Raw genomic sequence first — 23,436 nt, 5'->3', positions numbered from 1 at the left:
AAACAGTAAAGTTAAACAAATGTTTGTAGCTATGAGATATACGTAATTTACCATTAATCAATATTTTTTTTATTTACACAATATTTTGTAAACTAGTACGCATGAGAATACAATACTGTCTAGCACTGGGCGATACCTGTCAAATATGGAGATTTTCAAGAATCAATATTAGGGCTGTTTTCTTTTAGCACTGGATACCCTAAGCCGTGAAGGACTAAAAGAAAACAGAGTACTCGTTTATCCAGGACATCTCAAAAAATATGCAACACTGTCATCAGCTGTTTAAAAACAATCACAGAAAAGAAGTGAAATCTTGCATTTTTAACGTATGAAATGCTCCAATTAGTAATAAATATTTACTGCTGCGATTATTTATGACACTGTACCACTTTGAATTTCATGTTTTTCGATAAATTAGTCACAATAAATTGCTAAAGAAGTGTCAGTTTATCAAAATACAATCTGGCAACATCGGCGCGACTTGCACTGATGAGTTGTTCTGGATAGAATACCAGTGCAACGATGTTCTGGATAGTCCATACAAATGTTGCATCCAGTGCTAAAAGAAAACAGCCCTATTTAAGAAGTTCTACATATAGGTTATGTTAGGTATATTTGTTTCTGCAGTTCTTTTTTGTAAAGAAGAAAGGACCAAAAACAAATTTTGCAAATCATTTTTTTAATTTTTACAAATTACTGCAGATCCAAACTTCTTCAATGCAAATTGACTGATTTTATGGAAACACTAGTTCAGCAAGGAGAAATTGAGTAAATCGTATACCTAATCACGACCATACTTTTCTTTTTTGATCCATGTTTTAATTCAAAGTCGATGCTTCCATCCACAGTCACAGAGTGAAAAAATGAATTCGGGGGAACTCCTGAATGAGTGAAAGATTGGACTTCATTAGAGCCGCTTGTGAAACATCTCTGCATTTCAAATACGGCGTTTTTGAACATTTAAAGGACGGTCCATGTTCGGTTTTCGTATTTTGGGGATACAGTATTAAAATAGTTCAATTTAAAGCAGATAATTTATCTTGTAGGGACCCACTTTAAAATTGGGTACTTGTAAAATTTTAATCACAGTCTGTGAAATATTGTAACTAAAAAAAAATGTTTTATTTGAAAGTATTTTGAGGTTTGAGAAGAGAAAAACCAAAATAATTAACTTTTTATTAATTTTTAATTGTGCTTTCTTTTAATTACATACAAAATAAAATAGCGCACAAACTCATTTGATGCGCACTTTCTTTTTCATCAAGAATTCGTTATGAATTGAAAAGTAATCGCGAAAATAAAGTGATTTCAACATAATTTTCTATTATCATTTTTTATTATTTTTCTTTTCTTTTTTCAGAAATTTATCAAATAGTAATTATATTTTTCGAAGCGAACGGCATGACATTTGAGAGCCACTTCTGCGCTTTACAGGCTATCCGGACGACAGTGCTCGTGTCGAACATATCCCATATATTGTGTACATTATAAGTTATGCGCTTTACAGACTATCAGTTATTCCGGACGACAGTGCTCGTGTCGAACATATCCCATATATTGTGCATATTATAAGTTAAGTCCGAAGGCATAATCGATACTGCTGCATGTTTATGGGATCGATAACACATTTACCGATTATTTAGTCATCGCCGACAAGTCGTATCGATCCGACACACTGTAAGATTCTTTACAAACACCGACATTCCGTCCGGAATAACTGATAGTCTGTAAAGCGCATTAAGTCCGAATGCATAATCGATACTGCTGCATGTTTATTGGATCGATAACACATTTACCGATTATTTAGTCATCGCCGACAAGTCGTATCCATCCGACATACTGTAAGATTCTTTACAAACACCGACATTCCGTCCGGAATAACTGATATTCTGTAAAACGCATTCGACGCGAACTTCATGCCACTAAGTTGGCAGAGACCTCTATTGCTTCAATTTTCCAATGGCAGACTTCCCCTTACATAACAGTCTTTGATACACTTTTATCCAATTCCTGCACCTTTTAACACTTCAGAGCCACCTACTTTAAAATGAAGTATTTGTTTAAGTTATGATATTACAGGTGGCGCTAATGTGACTTTGACATATATGAGGTGCTGGAATTCGATAAATGTATTTTCAACATTTTTCAATAGGACTGCTCGCGAAATTTTATAGAAAAATCATGCAAGAGAGTAGGGTATGATATACATCTTTGCGGAAATGATCGGAGTGCCACGTGGCAACTATTTTACCAAAAACTAAAATTAACTCTTAACAACATTGAAACAGTTATTTATTCGTGATATACCAGCCGAAACGTTACAAAGAGTATGCAAAAATTGGACTAAGCGGATGGACCTCTGAGACGCAATCGTGGACAATATACATGCATTAAATAATCTTTAAATTGTATCGATTCATATAAAGATTTCATGAACTTTTCTGAATGTTGGTTTTTTTTTTTTTAATTTTCCCATGGCACAAAAAAGTTACCCCCTATAAACAATCCGTACCCATTTTTTCTAAAATAACTTTAATGCTTGGCCATTTTTATAATTTTTTTGACTAAATTATATTAAAATACATAATACAAGAACATTAATACATTTTTGCAAGGATCATCATTAACACTTTTGCAATTCAACATCGAATTTTTCGCGATATTTTCGGCAAAATATTCTTGGAAAGTTATGTAAAATGCTGCGTTGCTTCCAGGGGTCAAATACCTATAATTGAATAAAAAAATACATTAAAATTATACTTAAAGAAGATACAGTAGAACAATTTGCAAAACAAAAAAAGAATCGCAGTTATCCTTTTGGCAGAGTATAGAATTGATTCTTTGGTAAGATAATAAAAAGCACCCATAGGAAGAGATCGTGTGGTTGGAAAAAATCAAAAAGGCAAATAATCTCAGCATTGTATTGTTCTAAAATTGTTGAAGTTATTAAACGACAAAAATAAGTGGAAGTATTCAAATTTATTTTAATTTTGATAGATATGTCAACAATTTTCTTGCTCCTGAGTCTAGGCGCTTTACCTTTAATTCGTTTTTTAATGCCCTGTTCCTGTATATCGAACGAAAACCAGTTCGAAAGAAAAGCAGTCACTCGAATTCGAATGAATTTGGGTTTTTCTATTTTTGAAAGTTCGATTCGTTTGTATGAGAATACATTGATTATTAAAAATGAGTATTTTTAAATTTTTGGCCTGAGAATTCATTCAAATGTTAACAATGCTTTTACTTTTTTCTTGACACTTATTGTATATGTTCGTTTATTACTCGACAACAAAACATGAAGTGACTTGCCTTTCGAAATAAAAGAACAAAAATCAAATTTCTTTCGTTTGGAATACGAAAGAAAGCTTTCGTTCGATATACAGGAACAGGCCATAAAATTTATTTTGCACCCATTCAGGGAAATGTCAATAAAACAAATATCATGTAGCTGTCATTTCTAGTTTGACAGATATTTCAGGTGAACTTGGCAACACTTCTTGGCAGCTAGCTCTCGACCGACATTCGGACTCGGTTATATGGTAAGAATAGTTTGTCAAAACACAGTACAGACTTGAACAACTACTTACGTCATACTAATGTTACATATTTTGTTTCTAACAATAATATACACGATGGCTGGTATGTCATGCAACAAAGTCAATGGCTATACTTTTTAATTTTTAACTTGTATTATTCAAAAGCAAAAAATGTCAGAAATAACATCAAATTTTGAAATTAGTTTAGATTAGTTCGAATTTGCTATACGGTTGCCACTCGAGGCAAAAATAATCTACCAAAATTTGGAGACAATTTTACCAAAAACCTACCCAATGAAAAATTTTATTTCTATAGAACATTTTGCCAAAATTTTATTTCTATAGAAAATTTTTCAAAATTTTAATTTTATAGAAAATTTTGTCACAATTTAATTTATTTAGAAAATTTTGTCAAAACTTTATTTCTATAGAAAATTTTATCAAAATTTTATTTCTATAGAAAATTTTGTCAAAATTTTATTTCTATAGAAAATTTTGTCAAAATTTTATTTCTATAGAAAATTTTGTCAAAATTTTATTTCTATTAAAAATTTTGTCAAAATTTTATTTCTATAGAAAATTTTGTCAACATTTTATTTCTATAGAAATGTTATTTTTTTTCTATAAAAATTTTCTAAATTTTCTCAAAATTTTATTTCTATAGAAAATTTTGTCAAAATTATTTCTATAGAAAATTTTGTCAAAATTTTATTTCTATCGAAAATTTTGTAAAAACTTTATTTCTATAGTAAATTTTATCAAAAGTTTATTTATATAGAAAATTTTGTCAAAATTTTATGTCTATAGAAAATTTTGTCAAAATTTTATTTCTATAGAAAATTTTGTTAAAATTTTATTTCTTTAGAAAATTTTGTCAAAATTTTGTCAAAATTTTATTTCAATAGAATATTTTATCAAAATTTTATTTCTATAGAAAATTTTCTCAAAATTTTATTTCTTTAGAAAATTTTGTCAAAATTTTATTTTTATAGAAAATTTTGTCAAAATTTTATTTCAATAGAAAATTTTATCAAAATTTTATTTCTATAGAAAATTTTCTCAAAATTTTATTTCTATAGGAAATTCTCTCAAAAGTTTATTTCTATAGAAAGTTTTGTCAAAATTTTATTTCTATAGAAAATTTTGTCAAAATTTTATTTCTATAGAAAATTTTGTCAAAAGTTTTTTTCTATAGAAAATTTTGTCAAAATTTTATTTCTATAGAAAACAGTTTTTTTTCTATAGAAAATCTTGTCAACAGTTTTTTTTTCTATAGAAAATTTTGCCGACATTTTATTTCTATAGAAATGTTATCAACATTTTATTTTCTATTTTTTGCCAAAATTTTATTTCTATAGAAAATTTTGCAAAACTTTAATTTTATGGAAAATTTTGTCAAAATTTTATTTCTATAGAAAATGTTGTCAAAAGTTTATTTCTATCGAAAATTTTGTAAAAACTTTATTTCTATAGAAAATTTTATCAAAATTTTATTTCTATAGAAAATTTTGTCAAAATTTTATTACTATAGAAAATTTTGTTAAAATTTTATTTCTATAGAAAATTTTGTTAAAATTTTATTTCTATAGAAAATTTTGTTAAAATTTTATTTTTGTAGAAAATTTTGTCAAAATGTTATTTCTATAGAAAATTTTGCCAAAATTTTATTTGTTTGGAAAATTTTGTCAAAATATTATTTCTATAGATAATTTTGTCAAAATTTTATTTCTATAGAAAATTTTGTCAAAATTTTATTTCTATTGAAAATTTTGTCAAAATTTTATTTCTTTAGTAAATTTGGTCAAAATTTTATTTCTATAGAACAAATTTTCAAAATTTTATTTCTATAGAAAATCTTGTCAACAGTTTTTTTTCTATAGAAAATATTGCCAACATTTTATTTCTATAGAAATGTTATCAACATTTTATTTCTATAGAAAATTTTCTAAATTTTCTCAAAATTTTATTTCTATAGAAAATTTTGTCACAATTTTAATTCTATAGAAAATTTGTCAAAATTATATTTCTATCGAAAATTTTGTCAAAACTTTATTTCTATAGAACATTTTGTCAAAATTTTATTTCTATAGAAAATTTAGTCAATATTTGATTTCTATAGATGATTTTCTCAAAATTTTATTTATATAGAAAAAAAAAAACAGTTTATTTCTACAGAAAATTTTGTCAAAATTTTATTTTATAGAAAATGTTGTCAAAATTGTATTTCTATAGAAAATTTTGTCTAAATTTTATTTCTATAGAAAATTTTGTCAAAAAAAAATTATAGCAAATTTTATCAAAAATTTATTTCTATAAAATATTTTATCAACATTTTAGTTCTATAGAAAATGTTGTCAAAATTTTAATTCTATAAATTTTATTTCTTTACGAAATTTTATCAAAATTTTATTTCTATACGAAATTTTGTCAAAATTTTATTTCTATAAGAAATTTGTGGAGTAACTCTTAGTTGAGAGAAATATTTTTCAAAATCTACCAAACCATCAAGAATTCCTACGAATCTACCAAACAATACAAAACCTACCAATTTTGGTAGAATTCTACCATATGTGGCAACCTTGATTGGTACCTTTGGCACGAATTATTTCCTTCAAATGACCGTTAAAGACATAACACGCTGCACGAAATTGGCTTTTGGGATACTCAAAACTTTGGTATTTTTTAGTGACAACTTTATTTTCCAAAATGCATCATGCGCAAAATCCAAATGATCTAAGTGCTCTATTTGAAATGGGTTCTCATAGAAGAAATCCGAATATGGTAACTGTGCAAATCAACGCCTTGGCTCTTTCCAGTCTATTTTTTGTATATCTTGCACTTTGTGGAACTACAATGGCTTTAGTTCAAGCTGATTTTTCAATATGTGTAGCATACATCCACGAGTTATATTCTACTTATGAGGAAGTTTTATACCACTTTGGCTTGGATTTCGATCAAATCTGGTCTACACTTTCGGATCATTTCTGGTGTTGTCATCGTTATTTTTTGTCCACTCTTGGACGCGATGCAACGCAGCTAGTATAGGGTAACAAGCAAAGGTACGAGAAACAAGAGATTTATTCACATTTAAATGCTGGAGAGCTCAAACGATAGACACTTGTGGTTTTACAGTAAAATATAAAGCAGTCAAGCTATCACGCTTGAATTCCATTATGAATAACTTTTTTTTGAACGCAATAGATCAAAATGCTTTTGTAAGCTTGTAAACAATGTGACTACACAGAAAAAATATCACGAAAATTTTTCTAATTAAATTTTGAGTTTTGAAAAATATTCTATTAAAAATTTAATAGATTCAAATTTTTTTTTAGTTTTTTGAAACAAAAATCAATCACAAAAATTAGTTCTTGGGTGTATATATAAATCTGTCGATTGTTAAACGAGTGGTTTGGAAATGTTAGCAACCTGAATATATATCAGCCACCCATATATGTTCTATACCTACGGTAAGTGTATAAGAAACACTAGAGCATAAAATACTTACTCCTCCAAGACCCACGGAGGGTACAAAAGTCATATCAATACTATCTGTCATGTTTCCGTATTTCTTTAGGATCTCATTTGTTTCACGGCTAGCTTTGCAATTTTTCGCCGCTGTTACATCAATATCTAATTGTTGGGAGCACTGTAAATATATGCAAAATGTTATATCTACTTTATGTTTCTATAAAGACATCTATGGCTTACCATATCTATATCTGTGTTATAGCCATTCAACAGACATGTGATCATATCCAATTGCTCCCTCACAGTATTATGTTCCACTATGCAGGCATGCATTGCATTTAATTCGCACTCGCGTGTACCATGTTGACAGTAGAGATTTGTTTTATTAGTTTCTGGATCTGTCCAAGACTTGGAATTTTAGGTTTTATACGGTTTTATACAGATAAAATAGCGGATTCAGTTTTAAGAGTAACTTACGCCAACTTTGCCATATGGTATGAAAACCAAATCACTGTATTGCAGTAAACTGTCATCAATCATCGCTCCATAGAGTTGATTGCGTATAAAACGCATACTGTCCGGACACAATGTTTCATAGTAGACTTCAACTTTCAATTTTTGGGGTTCTAAATCGGCCTGAAATGAAATTCAAGTTGAAATCATTGCGAGCCTATTCATCAAAAATCATTTCAAAATGAGCAGAGGTCAGTACATTCAATTGGCCACCAGAACTCAAGCGCCGCCAAAGACAAGATTGTGACCGTAACGGCCTATGATCGCTTGCTCGTATTTATCGACCTGGATTCACAATAAATGCCGGATATTAATCGGGGAAATGTCCTAAAGACAGTATTGAGTCCCTGAACAGACAAACAGTTTGAGCGCAGACCATGAACATTCCAACAAAATAAGAGAGGTAGTGTTAGTTCTACAAAAACAACATATTCTGCTCCCTAAATGTCAAAAGCAAAATTAATGTTATCAAACACAAATGATTACTCCAACAAGTGGTTTCTCAAAAAATAAAGAAGATTTTGTTTATTTATATTATTTGTTTATTGTTTGTTTATGTTTTTCAAGTATATTGCCTAGCAACGCATTTATATTACTCTTCTACTACATTAAAATTGTAATTCATTATGCAATGACAACATTGTTTATGTTTTTTATATGACGTTAGGAGAAGAGAACACTAAATAAATTAGAATCATTTGTTTCGCAGACACTACCATTTTGTTTTTACCATGGCTCTTAGTTTCATTTCTACCGAACAATGACCACAAAAATCTCCGGATCTCAATCACGGTTGCCATAGTTGGTAGAATTCTGCAAAAAAATTTCTATAGAAATAAAATTTTGATAAAATTTTCTATAGAAATAAAATTTTGACAACATTTTTTATAGAAATAACATTTTGACAAAAATTTCTATTGAAATAAATTTTGACAACAAAATTTACAAAATAGTTCTATAGAAATAAAATTTTGACAAAATTTTCTATAGAAATAAAATTTTGACAAAATTTTCTAAAGAAGTAAAATCTTGACAAAATTTTCGATACAATTAAAATTTTGGCAAAATTTTCTATAGAAATAAAATTTTGACAAAATTTTCTATATAATTAAAATTTTAACAAAACTTCCTATAGAAATAAAATTTTGAAAAAATTTTCTATACAAATAAAATTTTGACAACATTTTCTATACAAATAAAATTTTGGGAAAATCTTCTATAGAAATAAAATTATGACAAAATTTTCTACAGAAATAAAAGTTTTGACGAAACTTGTCTATAGGAATAAAATTTGGACAAAATTTTCTATAGAAATAAAATGTTGACAACATTTTCTATAGAAATAAAATTTTGACAAAATTTTCTATAGAAATAAAATTTTGACAATATATTTTATAAAAATAAAATTTTGACAATATTTTCTATAGAAATAAAATTTTGACAACATTTTCTATAGAAATCAAATTTTGAGAAACTCTTCTATAGAAATAAAATTTTGGCAAAATTTTCTATAGAAATAAAATTTTGAAAAAATAATTTATAAAAAAACTATAGAAGTAGAATTTGGACAAAACTTTCTATAGAAAAAAATCTTGACAAAATTTTCTATACAAATAAAATTTTGGTAAAATTTTCTATAAAAATAAATTTTTGACAAAATTTTCTATAGAATTAAAATTTTAACAAAAATTCCTATAAAAATAAAATTTTGAAAATGTTTCTATGGAAATAAAATTCTGAAATTTTTTTATAGAAATAAAATTTTGACAACATTATCTATAGAAATAAAATTTTGAGAAAATCTTCTATAGAACTAAAATTGTGACAAAATTTTCTATAGAAATAAAATTTTGACAAAATTTTCTACAGAAATAATATCTTGACAAAATGCAGAAATAAAATTTTGACAAAATTTTCCATAGAATTAAAATTTTAACAAAACTTCCTATAGAAATAAAATTTTGAAAAAATTTTTTATAGAAATAAAATTTTGATAAAATTTTCTACAGAAATAAAATTTTGAAAAAAGTTTTCTATAGATATAAAATTTTGACAACATTTTCTATAGAAATCAAATTTTGAGAAAATCTTCTATAGAAATAAAATTTTGGCAAAATTTTCTATAGAAATAAAATTTTGAAAAAATAATTTATAAAAAAAACTATAGAAGTAGAATTTGGACAAAATTTTCTATAGAAAACAAATCTTGACAAAATTTTCTATACAAATAAAATTTTGGCAAAATTTTCTATAAAAATAAATTTTTGACAAAATTTTCTATAGAATTAAAATTTTAACAAAAATTCCTATAAAAATAAAATTTTGAAAATGTTTCTATGGAAATAAAATTCTGAAATTTTTTTATAGAAATAAAATTTTGACAAAATTATCTATAGAAATAAAATTTTGAGAAAATCTTCTATAGAACTAAAATTGTGACAAAATTTTCTATAGAAATAAAATTTTGACAAAATTTTCTACAGAAATAATATCTTGACAAAATGCAGAAATAAAATTTTGACAAAATTTTCCATAGAATTAAAATTTTGACAACATTATCTATAGAAATAAAATTTTGAGAAAATCTTCTATAGAACTAAAATTGTGACAAAACTTCCTATAGAAATAAAATTTTGAAAATTTTTTTTATAGAAATAAAATTTTGATAAAATTTTCTACAGAAATAAAATTTTGAAAAAAGTTTTCTATATATATAAAATTTTGACAAAATTTTCTATAGAAATAAAATTTTCAGAAAATCTTCTATAGAAATAAAATTTTGACAAAATTTTCTATAGAAATAAAATTTTGACAAAATTTTCTATAGAAATAAAATTTTGACAAAAGTTTCTAGGAATACAATTTTGACAAAATTTGCTATAAAAATAAAATTTTGGCAAACTTTTTTATAGAAATAAAATTTTGACAATATTTTTTATAGAAATAATTTTAGGCTCGAGTGGCATCCGTGATAGTAATCCGTTGCACTTTTACGATTGGGGCATTTTGAAGAGTAAGGTTGGCCAATTTTTTGCAGCGTGTGATAGCTTTGTCGGCTGACTGTAGGTCATATGTTAGTTCGTGCCAAAGGTAGCTAATCCGAAGAAATCTATATTTATTTTAAAATTTTATATTACACTAAAAGAAAGCATATCCAGTTCCAAAGATTTTGTCTTTACACTAACGATTTTGGTATTGTTTCCGAGCCAAAGAATCGGAAAATGAAGTTAAATTTAAGTTTTGCATACTTGATTCTAGGAAACAAAGCTAAATTTATTCGATTTTTCAGTTTGTTTTCGTCATAAGCTATTAGAATCCTCTAAAATCATGTAAACGACAACTTAAATTTCCAAATTCGGACTTGACCACAAGTAGAAATTATGCTTCGTTTCAAATAAATAAAGTTTGAAAAAAATCTCTTAGTTTTAAAGGATTTTTTTCTATGTAGTCAAGATGCAAAAAGTGAATAAATTTGAAATCGTCTTTAAATTTATTCACTTAATTTTGAGGAATTTTGCAGAATTATTAAAGCCAAGTTGATCTTTGTCAACTATGGGGATACCCAATTTTAAGTCGAATCACTTAACAATAAGGACGAAGCGACTTCAAAGAAAAGCTTATCGACTTTCGGATTAGGAAAAAAACTTTTTATCAGAGAAATGCGTATTCTATTCTCAGAAAAATTCGGATTCGTATGTTAAGGCCTTGAAATCTTATTTTTTCAGTGTAAATAAGAAACTATAGCGCTTTACTTTGCTGCATGACATATCAGCCACCCTGTATCTCCAATAGAAACGAGTTGCGTCTAGCTTCATGCTGATAGCTTCTACTCAAAAAATCACCAAGGCCTCGATGCGTTATCCCCTATCATATGGTGGAGTTCTATGTTTGCTAGTCGAAAAATGTGTTCAATCATACTATTATTCACGAGAATCATCTTCCTTCCTTGCACTGAAAAATATATTGTCTTGAAGCCAAAGATTTCATGCCATTAAAATACGAATGCGCATTTCTCTCATATAAAGTTTTTTTCCTTGTCCAAAAGTCGATACACTTTTCAAGAGATTCAACTTAAAATTGGATATCCTAACATGAAAGAAAATTTCATTTTAGTAAGGTCAACTTGACTTTAATACTTATAAACAAATTTTCAAAACTAATTAAATCGTCTGCATCTTGGCTACAAAGCTAAAAAGCATTAAAAAGTGATGTTTTTTGACACTTTTTTTTAACGTTTTTACCTGAAACATAGCATAATTTTAACTTGTAGTCGAGTCTGAATTCAGAAATTTATGTTGTCGTTAACACTCGTTAATGGACTTTAATAGCACATGAGGTAAAAAAACTGAAAAAATATATATTGAGTTAAAATTTGTTTCCTAGAATCATGTACGCAAAACTCAAATATAAAATTTAATTGTGTCTAAAATTTGTCCTTTCTTCAATTCTCCGCTTCTTTAATTCGGAATCAATACCAAAATCATTAGTGTAAAGACAAAATGTTTGGAACCGGACATGATGTTTTTCAGTGTAGTCGCCAGAAATCTGATCATTGATGTGGTACAAAACATTGATGTATTTAAAAGCATTTTTCATTCGTTTGGTTAACGCTAAAATTCAAATTTTTATCAGTTAAACGTTTTTTTTTTCAATAAACATCGGATGATTTCCACAATTTATTTTCAAACTCACATTTGAACAATTAATTGCACATGTCACCAAAAGAAATGACAACAAGACAAAAGATTTCATTATGCAAAAAAACTGATTGTAGATAAAGTTAAGCAAAAACAGAACTGATTGTATATTGAATAGCGCGAATTAAAACAATGGTCACAATTTGTACAATTTGATCAATCTTTTTTAATACTGAATTTAAATTTGAACAAATTCCCACCGAAGGATGAATGTGCGTACGACTGTCCACAGCAACTTATACGATGAAACTAATTTGAGAAATTAAACTGAATATATTTTCCCATATTTCAGATCAATCGGCGCTTAAGTTGTTACTTAGTTTTTCTGTTCATTTGTTTGTTCTTTACGGATTCATTTACACAATGATCTGGACAGAAACAAAGCAACAGCGACTAAAGAAATACCATTTGTTGATATGAATGTGGAAACGTTTTGGACGAGGAGCACATAAGGGTATATATTTAAATATGTATTCACACAAAGAGCTACACATCTTCATATTAGGGTATGCAGAGAAAAATTTATTTAATTTCATTACATTTTATAAAATTAAATTGAAATTACATTTTATTAATGACAAATTTCTTTCAAATAATGACATTTTAATAAAAACATAGTTTTTAATTTTTCTTAAATTCTTTTTTTAATTTAATTTGTTTTGCGTCCTTCTTTTAAAGTTGTTGCCTTTGAAATAAGGAACATTTTGCTTTTTTTTTTTAAATTTTGCATCTTTGCTTTACTTTAAGGTATTTGTTTTAATTTTTACTTTAAGGTATTTGTTTTAATTTTTACTTTAAGGTATTTGTTTTAATTTGGATTTTTAAACTGGTATTTATTTGTACTTGTATCGCTTGATTAATATATCGCAAAAATAGAATGGAAATTCGATATATGAGTTATGTATCATAAATCTAATTTTATTGAACCAACACTGAAAAAAATATTTATTATATTAAAATATTAAATATTACGCAACCCAAATTTTAGGATTCGAAATTTACAAAATATTAAGGACAAATTTCTTTAAAATAATGAAATTTTAATTAAAATAAAGTTTATAATCTATGCTTCAACAATTTTTATATTAACTTTTATTTTATATATTAACTTTGTCATTCCGTTTGTAACACATCGAAATATTGCTCTAAGACCCCATAAAGTATATATATTCTGGGTCGTGGTGAAATTCTGAGTCGATATGAGCATGTCCGTCCGTCCGTCTGTTGAAATCACGCTAATTTCCGAACGAAACAAGCTATCGACTTGAAACTTGGCACAAGTTGTTGTTATTGATGTAGGTCGGATGGTATTGGTAATAGGATACATCGGTCCACTTTTACGTATAGCCCCCATATAAACGGACCCCCAAATTTGGCTTGCCGATCCTCTAAGAGAAGCAAATTTCCGGCTGAAATTTGGTACATGGTGTTGGTATAAAGGGTGATACGGTCAAAATTTGGTCAAGGGAAAACGCGTGTAAATCGGTGAAATTGTTTATTTAAAAAATCAAATTAAATTTCTTTTTCAAGTTCAATTAGTATAAAATTCAGGAAAAATATTCAGTTAGGCTTTCGCTTTTCCAAATCTGAATTGCCGGGCCTCACGCTTGACATCTGCCATCAGATTTTGTACAGTCACCTTGTCCACCTTCTTCGCCGCAGAAAGCCAGTTTGCCTTGAACTGCTGCTCGTCCTTAGCAGTTTTTTTGGTCTTCTTTAGGTTCCGCTTGACAATAGCCCAGTATTTCTCAATTGGGCGGAGCTCTGGCGTGTTGGGAGGGTTCTTGTCCTTGGGAACCACCTGCACGTTGTTGGCGGCGTACCACTCCATGGCCTTTTTACCGTAATGGCAAGATGCCAAATCCGGCCCAAACAGTACGGAACAACCGTGTTTCTTCAGGAAAGGCAGCAGACGTTTATTCAAACACTCTTTCACGTAAATTTCTTGGTTGACAGTCCCGGAAGCTATGAAAATGCTGCTTTTCAAGCCACAGGTACAGATGGCTTGCCAAACCAGATATTTCTTTGCGAACTTTGACAGTTTTATGTGCTTGAAAATATCTGCTACCTTTCCCCTTTCTTTTGCCGTATAAAACTCCTGTCCCGGAAGCTGCTTGTAGTCGGCTTTGACGTAGGTTTCGTCGTCCATTACCACGCAGTCAAACTTCGTCAGCATCGTCGTGTACAGCCTCCGGGATCGCGCTTTGGCCGTCGTATTTTGTTTATCATCGCGATTTGAAGTCACTACCTTCTTGTAAGTCGATAGTCGGGCTCGTTTTTTGGCTCGATGCACGGTTGTAGACGATACACCCAGCTTATTTGCGGCATCTCGGAGAGAGAGGTTAGGGTTTCGCTTGAAACTACCGGCAACTCTCTTTGTCGTCTCAGCGGCTTCCGGTTTTCGATTTCCCCCCGATCCAGACTTCCTGGCTGTCGACAAACGTTCCCCAAACACTTTAATTACATTTGTAACGGTTGATTTGACAACTTTTAGCGATTTTGCCAGCTTTGCGTGCGAGTAGCTGCTCTTCTTGCTTGCACGGCATTTTGACAACTGAAGAGTGAATTCCAAAATCAAAATAGGAGCAACATTCTACACACACACACCTTCAAAATGAGGGGTGTTCAGGTTTTTTAAATGCAAAATTGAAAGAAATACGTCAAGTTTATATTGACCAAATTTTTACCGTATCACCCTTTATGGTCTCTAACAACCGTGCAAAAAGTGGTCCACAACGGTCCATAATTATATATAACCCCCATATAAACCGATCCCCCGATTTGGCTTGCGAAGCCTCTAAGAGAAGCAAATTTCATCCGATCTGGCTGAAATTTGGTACATGGTGTTGGTATATGGTCTCTAACAACCATGCAAAAATTGGTCCATATCGGTCCATAATTATATATAGCTCCATATAAATCGATCCCCAGATTTGTCCTCCGGAGCCTCTTGGAGGAGCTTAATCCATCCGATCCGTTTGAAATTTGGAACATGGTGTTAGAATGTGGTCTCTAACAAACACGCAAGAATTGGTCCATATCGGTCCATAATTATATATAGCCCCCCATATAAACCGTTCCCCAGATTTGATCTCCGGAGTCTCTTGGAGGAGCAAAATTCATCCGATCCGGTTGAAATTTGCAACGTGGTGTTAGTATAAGGCCGCTTATAACCATCCATAATTGGTCCGTATCGGTTCATAATAATGGTTGCCACTCGAGCCAAAAATAATCTACCAAGATTTTATTTTTATAGAAAACATTGTCAAAATGGTATTTCTATAGAAAAATTTGTCAAAATTTTATTTCTATAGAAAAATTTGTCAAAATTTTATTTCTATAGAAAAATTTGTCAAAATTTTATTTCTATAGAAAATGTTGTCAAAATTTTATTTCTATAGAAAATTTTTTCCAAATTTTATTTCTATAGAAAATTTTTTTTCCAAATTTTACTTCTATAGAAAAAGTTGTCAAAATTTTATTTCTATAGAAACTTTAAACTTAATTATATACGTATTTAATCGGCCTTTTTAGTTTAATATATACCACGTATGGACTATGTGGTATATATTACGGTGTTAGGAAGTTTTAATATACCTTGCCATCGGCAAGTGTTACCGCAACCCAAGTAATTCGATTGTGGATGACAGACTTCAGTAGAAGTTTCTACGCAATCCATGGTGGAGGGTACATAAGATTCGGCCGAACTTACGGCGTCCTTCTTTTAAATTAAATGAGATATTGGATTTTAGGATTAAAGATAAAAACACTTCAAATGTAGGCTGAGACTTTTTTTTTAATTTTGCATCTTTGCTTTAAAGTTTTTGTTTTTTAGAATTAAGAAAACTTTTTTTATTTTAAGGTATTTGTTTTAATTTGGATTTGGATCGCTTGTTTAATATATCGCAAAAATAGAATGGAAATTCGATATATGAGATCTGTATCCTAAATCTAATTTTATTGATCCAACACTGAAAAAAATATTTACGTGATATTAAAGATTACGCAACCTAAATTTTAGGATGCGAAGTTTACATAATATTAAGGACAAATTTCTTTAAAATAATGCAATTTTAATTAAAATAAAGCTTATAGTCTATTCTTCAAAAATTTTTTTCATTAAATTTAGGACACAAATTTTGTTAATTTGAGTCCCTCCGTTAATGTCACACGTCTTTGAACTAAGGCAAATTTTCCATAAAGTAAAGAAACACATTTTTGATTTAAAGAAATTGTCCTTAAATTTAGTGAAATATTGAATCTTAAGATTAAAGATAAAATCGCTTCAAATATAGGCTAAGACTTATTTTGAGGATTTAGCGTTTTCGGTTTAAAGAAAATTAAAATTTGATAAATGAGATATGTATCCTAATTTTAATTTTATTGGTTCGCTAAAAATTTCTTTATTTTACAGAAGCCGCATCTTTGGCTCGGAATCAACACCAAAATCCTTAAGGGAAGGTCAAAATCTTTGGATCCAAGTAAATTGTTTTTTGAGTGTAAGACTTAACGTTAGGTGAAACTCTAAAACATGTCTTTATTTTGAAGAAGCCAAAACCTTGGCTCGGAATCAATAGGAAATATATATATAAATAACAGAAAAAAATATTATTATATACTTTCTTTAATGCTTTTTTTTTTACCAAAAGTATTAATTTATTCGTGTCATGTTGCACTTAGTAAAATGTTTTAGTTAACTTAAAAAATAATATTTTTTTTTCATGGTGGATTCACTTTAACGCACTTGCTTAGACGCAAATGCTTTTGTTGCTTTGCCAGTTTATATTACTGCTTTGTCCACTAGTTTTATTAAATACAATATATAAAATTCATATATCTTATTCGTTCCATCCTAATATATAGTAAACAAACTGTGCAATGTATTTGGATCAATGTTCTTTTTGTCGCTTTGTTATAATCACCACGCAAATGTATAAATTACGGTGTAGTATATCATATTTTTATTACAGTGTACTATAAAAGACAGTGCTACCAGATGCATGCAAAACCTGCACTAGAAAAATCGGAAAAATGAATTCATGAACAAGTTTTCCTGCGCCAATATAGTGCTACTCCATAAATATTGTCGTGAAAAGTATTTAAACATAGACTTTAAAATGTTGCAAAATAGAATTGATATCGATAAAAATGTCGGCCGTAAGTTCGGCCAGGCCGAGGCTTATGTACCCTCCACCATGGATTGCGTACAAACTTCTTCCAAACACTGCCATCCACAATCGAATTACTTGGGTTGCGGTAACGCTTGCCGATGGCAAGGTATCTTACAACCTCCTAACACCGTCTTCTAAATTGTAAGTAAGTCCATACGGAGCCACCGTGGTGCAATGGTTAGCATGCCCGCCTTGCATACACAAGGTCGTGGGTTCGATTCCTGCTACGACCGAACACCAAAAAGTTTTTCAGCGGTGGATTATCCCACTTCAGTAATGCTGGTGACATTTCTGAGGGTTTCAAAGCTTCTCTAAGTGGTTTCACTGCAATGTAGAACGCCGTTCGGACTCGGCTATAAAAAGGAGGTCCCTTATCATTGAGCTTAACATGGAATCGGGCAGTACTCAGTGATAAGAGAGAAGTTTACCAATGTGGTATCACAATGGACTGAATAGTCTAAGTGAGCCTGATACATCGGGCTGCCACATAACCTAACCTAAGTCCATACGTGGTATATATTAACAGGTTGGCTGATAAGTCCCCGGTCTGACACTTAGATGGCGTCGCTAGTATTAAATGCATATTATTTTTATATAGTACCAACCTTCAAATGATTCGTGTCAAAATTTGACGTCTGTAAGTCAATTAGTTTGTGAGATAGAGCGTCTTTTGTGAAGCAACTTTTGTTATTGTGAAAAAAATGGAAGAAAGGAATTTCGTGTTTTGATAAAATACTGTTTTCTGAAGGGAAAAAATACGGAGGAAGCAAAAACTTGGCTTTATAATGAGTTTCCGGACTCTGCCCTAGGGAAATCAACAATAATTGATTGATATGCAAAATTCAAACGTGGAGAAATGAGCACGGAGGACGGCGAACGCAGTGGACGCCCGAAAGAGGTGGTTACCGATGAAAACATCAAAAAAAAATCCACAAAATGATTTTGAATGACCGTAAAATGAAGTTGATCGAGATTGCAGAGACCTTAAAGATATCAAAGGAACGTGTTGGTCATATCTTTCATCAATATTTGGATATGCGGAAGCTCTGTGCAAAATGGGTGCCGCACGAGCTCACATTTGACCAAAAACAACAACGTGTTGATGATTCTGAGCGGTGTTTGCAGCTGTTAACTCGTAATACACCCGAGTTTTTCCGTCGATATGTGACAATGGATGAAACATGGCTCCATCGCTACACTCTTGAGTCCAATCGACAGACGGCTGAGTGGACAGCGACCGGTGAACCGTCTCCGAACCGTGGAAAGACTCAAAAGTCCGCTGGCCTCTGTTTTTTGGGATGCGCATGTAATAATTTTTATCGATTATCTTGAGAAAGGAAAAACCATCAACAGTGACTATTATATGGCGTTATTGGAGCGTTTGAAGGTCGAAATCGCTGCACAACGTCCACATATGAAGAAAAAAAGTGTTGTTCCACCAAGACAACGCACCGTGCCACAAGTCAATGAGAACGATGGAAAAAATTCATGAATTGGGCTTCGAATTGCTTCCCCACCCACCGTATTCTCCAGAACTGGCCCCCAGCGACTTTTTCTTGTTCTCAGACCTCAAAAGGATGCTCGCAGGGAAAAAATTTGGCTGCAATGAAGAGGTGGTCGCCGAATCTGAGGCCTATTTTGCAAAACCGAAGGAGTACTACCAAAATGGTATCAAAAAATTGGAAGGTCGTTATAATCGTTGTATCGCTCTTGAAGGGAACTATGTTGAATAATAAAAACGAATTTTGACAAAAAATGTGTTTTTCTTTGTTAGACCGGGGACTTATCAGCCAACCTGTTAAATTAAAAAAGACCCATTAAATACGTATATAATTCAGTTTGAACAATGGTTGTTAGCGGCCATATACTAACACCACGTTCCAAATTTGAACAGGATCGGATGAATTTTGTTCCTCCAAGAGGCTCCGGAGTTTATATGGGGGCTATATATAATTATCAACCGATATGGACCAATTCTGGCATGGTTGTTAACGATCATATACTAACACCATGTACCAAATTTCAACCGGATCGGATGAAATTTGCTTCTCTTAGAGGCTCCGCATGGCAAATCTGGGGATCGGTTTATATGGGGGCTATATATAATTATGAGCCGATGTGGACCAATTTTTGCATGGTTGTTAGAGACCATATACCAACATCATGTACCAAATTTCAGCCGGATCGGATGAAATTTGCTTCTCCAACAGATCCAATACCGAATCTGGGATTTGCATGATTATTAGAGACCATATACTAACACCACGTACCAATTTTCAACCGCATCGGATGAATTTTGCTCCTCAAAGAAGCTCCGGAGCTAAAATGTGGAGATCGGTTTATATGGGGGCTATATAACATATAATTATGAACCGATATAGACCAATTTTTACATGGTTATCAAAGACTACGTACCAAATTTCAAACTGATCGGATTAAATTTGCGTCTCTAAGAAGCACCGCAAACCAAATCTGGTGGTCGGTTTATATGGGGGCTATACGTAAAAGTGTCCAATATGGCCCATTTGCAATACCATCCGACCTATATCAATAACAATGGTTAGGGTTGGTTAGGTGGCAGCCCGATGTATCAGCCTCACTTAGACTATTCAGTCCATTCTGATACCACATTGGTCAACTTCTCTGTTATCACTGAGTGCTGCCCGATTCCATGTTAAGCTCAATGACAAGGGACCTCCTTTTTATAGCCGAGTCCGAACGGCGTTCCACATTGCAGTGAAACCACTCAGAAATGTCACCAGCATTAACATACTGAGGTGGGATAATCCACCGCTGAAAAACTTTTTGGTGTTCGGTCGAAGCAGGAATCGAACCCACGACCTTGTGTATGCAAGGCGGGCATGCTAACCATTGCACCACGGTGGCTCCCACCAATAACAATTACTTATACCAAGTTTCAAGTCGATAGATTGTTTCGTTCGGAAGTTAGCGTGATTTCAAAAGACGTACGGACGGACTAACGGTCGGACATGCATAGATCGACTCGGAATTTCACCACGACTCAGAATAGATATACTTTATGGGGTCTTAGAGCAATATTTCGATGTGTCACAAACGGAATGGCAAAGTTAATATGGTGGAGGGTATAAAAACAACAAAGTAAAGTAGAAAGTCGGGCGGCGACTTTATCATATCCTAAACCACCATCACAATGAACTGAATAGTCTAAGTGAACCTGAAACTAAATCATCCTGCCACTTTAACCGATTTCGATGAAATGTTGAACAATTGAATGATGGTGATTACATTGTTCAAAATATAACGATGATCGGTTAGTAAAAAAGCGCATTCTGACCCCATTAAGATGTAAATCTTATGAATGTTTCATTGATGACAACATCTAAACTTCAAAATTTTCTGACGGAATTATTTCCTGTGGCGCTAAAATAACGAAATTTTTCATTGTTTTACAACCAAGGAAACTTTTCATAAAACGAAATGTTACGTATTTTTTATTCATAGTTGTATGTAAAATTTCGTACTTTTAAAAAATTTTTCGCAAAATTTACGAAAATCAATTCAAGTTTCGTTTTTCTAATGAAGAATTTACGAATTGCACTATTTAATTGCAATATTTAATCTAGCCCAATGAAAATTCAAAATTATTTGGATTACAACTTAGTTCAAATTTCGCATGACATAGTTCATTTTTCCCATAAAACAGTTAATTTATTTTTTTTTGTACCTTTAGAGTAATAAAAAGACAAAAGGAAAAACAACTATTTGCTATTTTTCGCATACAAATTTGATAAATCTGGCATATCTGTTAAATGGTTGTAGTAAGTCTCAATGATTGGTCACGCTTACAGATGCTCAATCGAATGCTTTGTGTTATCAGCTTATTTGAGACTTAGCTTTAAATTTCGACTTAAGCTGTGACATTGTTGAATATGACAATAAGTTTTAATAGATTGTTCATACCTAATAATAAAATAGTTAAGGCTGTACATTTGTCCCTTCAATTTTCATAATGTATCACTATTTATATAATACGATATGTACTCGTTTCTTATATTGCGATGACACAAATTAACGAAAATACTACTTTTAGGAATTAGAATTAGGGATTTTGCGATTAATAATATACTTATTGAGAAATCTACTTTTTACGTTTTTGATAAGTCATCAACATAAAAAGAGCTACGTAACATTACCCTTTCAATTTAAAGTCGAATTCTCCATTTCTACATTCTTTAACCCTTAAATGCGCACTGTATCTTTTAAGATACAACCAGAAAAAATTCTTACGTCTTTAAATTTTAATCGAATTCCATGAAATGAAGTTTACTACATTTAAAACATCATAACCCTATTTTAAAAAATATGTTTTTCCGGAAAATTTGAAGTACTTCTGAGTAAACTGCAGTGAAAATTTAAAATCAATTTTTTTTACCAAAAGTTCAAAAAATTCAAAAATAAAAAATTGTAAAAATATCTCTATTCTCTACTTAAATCAAATTATTTATGTGTAAATAAAAAATAAGTTAAATGCGCACTGTATTTTTCAAGATACAACCAGCATTTTTTTTTTCAAAAACACACATAATGTTTTTTTTTTTTTGAAAAAATACCACATTTTTTTTAAATGTTTTTTTACCATTTTGCAATTATTTACATTTTTTTTCGAAGGAATCGGTGATCTTGTGCATTTAAGGGTTAAAATTCAATTATGTAGTAGGTATATAAGGTAGTAAGTTCGGCCGGGCCGAATCTTAAATACACAACACCATGAATCAAATATAATAGTTTCCCTTGAGGGGGGTTTGATGACAGATATTTTCCCAAGCAGATCAGTTCAACCAGTACGCTTCCCACAGATAAATGTAAAGATTTTACCTACACACAAAAAAAAAATTTTCTGATTCAATCACGAAATTAATTGATCCAATTAATTTTTTAATTGAAATGTCTTCAATCACAGAATTGATAGTATCAATTAAAAAATTAATTGACAGTCAATTAAAAAATTAATTGATCCAATTAAATATTTAATTGATACTATTAATTTGTGTGATTGATTTTTATTTCAATTAAAAAATTTGTTGAATCAATTAAATTTTTAATTGAATATTTTTTAAATCTCAATTAAGATTTTAATTGGAAAAATTTTCGTGAAATTTTTTTCTGTGTATGAAGACTAGATCAGATTCTTAATTTATAAGAAGCATTTTTTGTTTGAGTTTTAGAGGAATCAAAAACATCTCTTTTAAGTGCAAGAAATTATTCGACTTATTGTCATTTGTAACATTAACCATTGGCGGCGCTTGAGTTCTGGTGGCAAATCGAAGGTGTAAATTTTCAGTTGACCACTTTGGCAGGTAAACCCGAACTTGTTGGTTCTCACTGTCAGGGTTTTCACTGTTCACACGCAGAGAAGGGATGCGATTACCCCAAACATGTTTCAAGAGAAAAATTTTAAGTTTAGACGAAAATGTTGTTCTCCTGCCAAAATTATAAATGGAAACGAAATCAAATACATAATTTCTGAGGAAAAAATATGGTTGCGACAAACATGTTACATGTTCCCCATCCAATAATAACATTTTGCTTTTGATGCACAAACTACTCAATTTGAATTGATTCTCATCGGAGAAAAGCAAATTAGATAACTGGATACTTTCGAGCAAGCCAACCAAACTCCGTGGGTTTATGTTTTATGTGTCCATAGGTGAGCTCTTAAACTTATTTGGAATTTCAATGCCTTTAGTCCATGAAATTATTTTTCAATATGTGTTCATGCGATATGTTCAGCTCACGAGCAAGTTTTCTGCTATTGCGACCACGGTTTACCATAGTTGGTAGAATTCTACCAAAAATGGTAGATTGTTTACTGTTTGGTAGATTGGTAGAATTCTTGATGTTTTGGTAGATTTTGCAAAACTAAAAGGTACTTCACAAATTTTCTCTAGGAATAAAATTTTGGCAGAATTTTCTATAGAAATAAAATTTTCTATAGAAATAACCATTTTTATAGAAATACAATTTTGACAGAATTTTCCATAGAAATAAAATTTTCTACAGAAATAAAAT

General features: G+C 30.5%; 1 protein-coding gene across 1 annotated transcript; it reads right to left on the bottom strand.

Annotated features, from left to right (window-relative positions):
* Positions 1–2,546: 2,546 nt before the first annotated feature.
* On the bottom strand, positions 2,547–12,540 carry LOC142242908 (GILT-like protein 3). Its single transcript, XM_075314395.1, has 5 exons — positions 12,210–12,540; positions 7,482–7,640; positions 7,245–7,412; positions 7,042–7,182; positions 2,547–2,725 (listed from the first exon to the last, which is right to left on the bottom strand). The coding sequence occupies exons 1-5, from the start codon at positions 12,267–12,269 to the stop codon at positions 2,624–2,626; spliced, it is 630 nt and encodes a 209-aa protein (XP_075170510.1). The 5' UTR covers positions 12,270–12,540; the 3' UTR covers positions 2,547–2,623.
* Positions 12,541–23,436: the final 10,896 nt, after the last annotated feature.

This window comes from Haematobia irritans, chromosome 1, assembly GCF_050003625.1.
Source record: "Haematobia irritans isolate KBUSLIRL chromosome 1, ASM5000362v1, whole genome shotgun sequence".
Taxonomy (NCBI): domain Eukaryota; kingdom Metazoa; phylum Arthropoda; class Insecta; order Diptera; family Muscidae; genus Haematobia; species Haematobia irritans.
The sequence above is the reverse complement of the archived record's forward strand: the minus strand, read 5'-3'. Positions and strand labels throughout refer to the sequence as shown.

Bases quoted from the DNA above. Each gene is read 5' to 3' on its own strand.
- LOC142242908 (XM_075314395.1), bottom strand. From the start codon at position 12,269: ATGAAATCTTTTGTCTTGTTGTCATTTCTTTTGGTGACATGTGCAATT. The intron at 7,413-7,481 runs GTAAGTTACTCT...TAAAATTCCAAG, and splicing joins TACCATATGGCAAAGTTGGC to TCTTGGACAGATCCAGAAAC. The intron at 7,183-7,244 runs GTAAGCCATAGA...ATATATTTACAG, and splicing joins ATAACACAGATATAGATATG to TGCTCCCAACAATTAGATAT.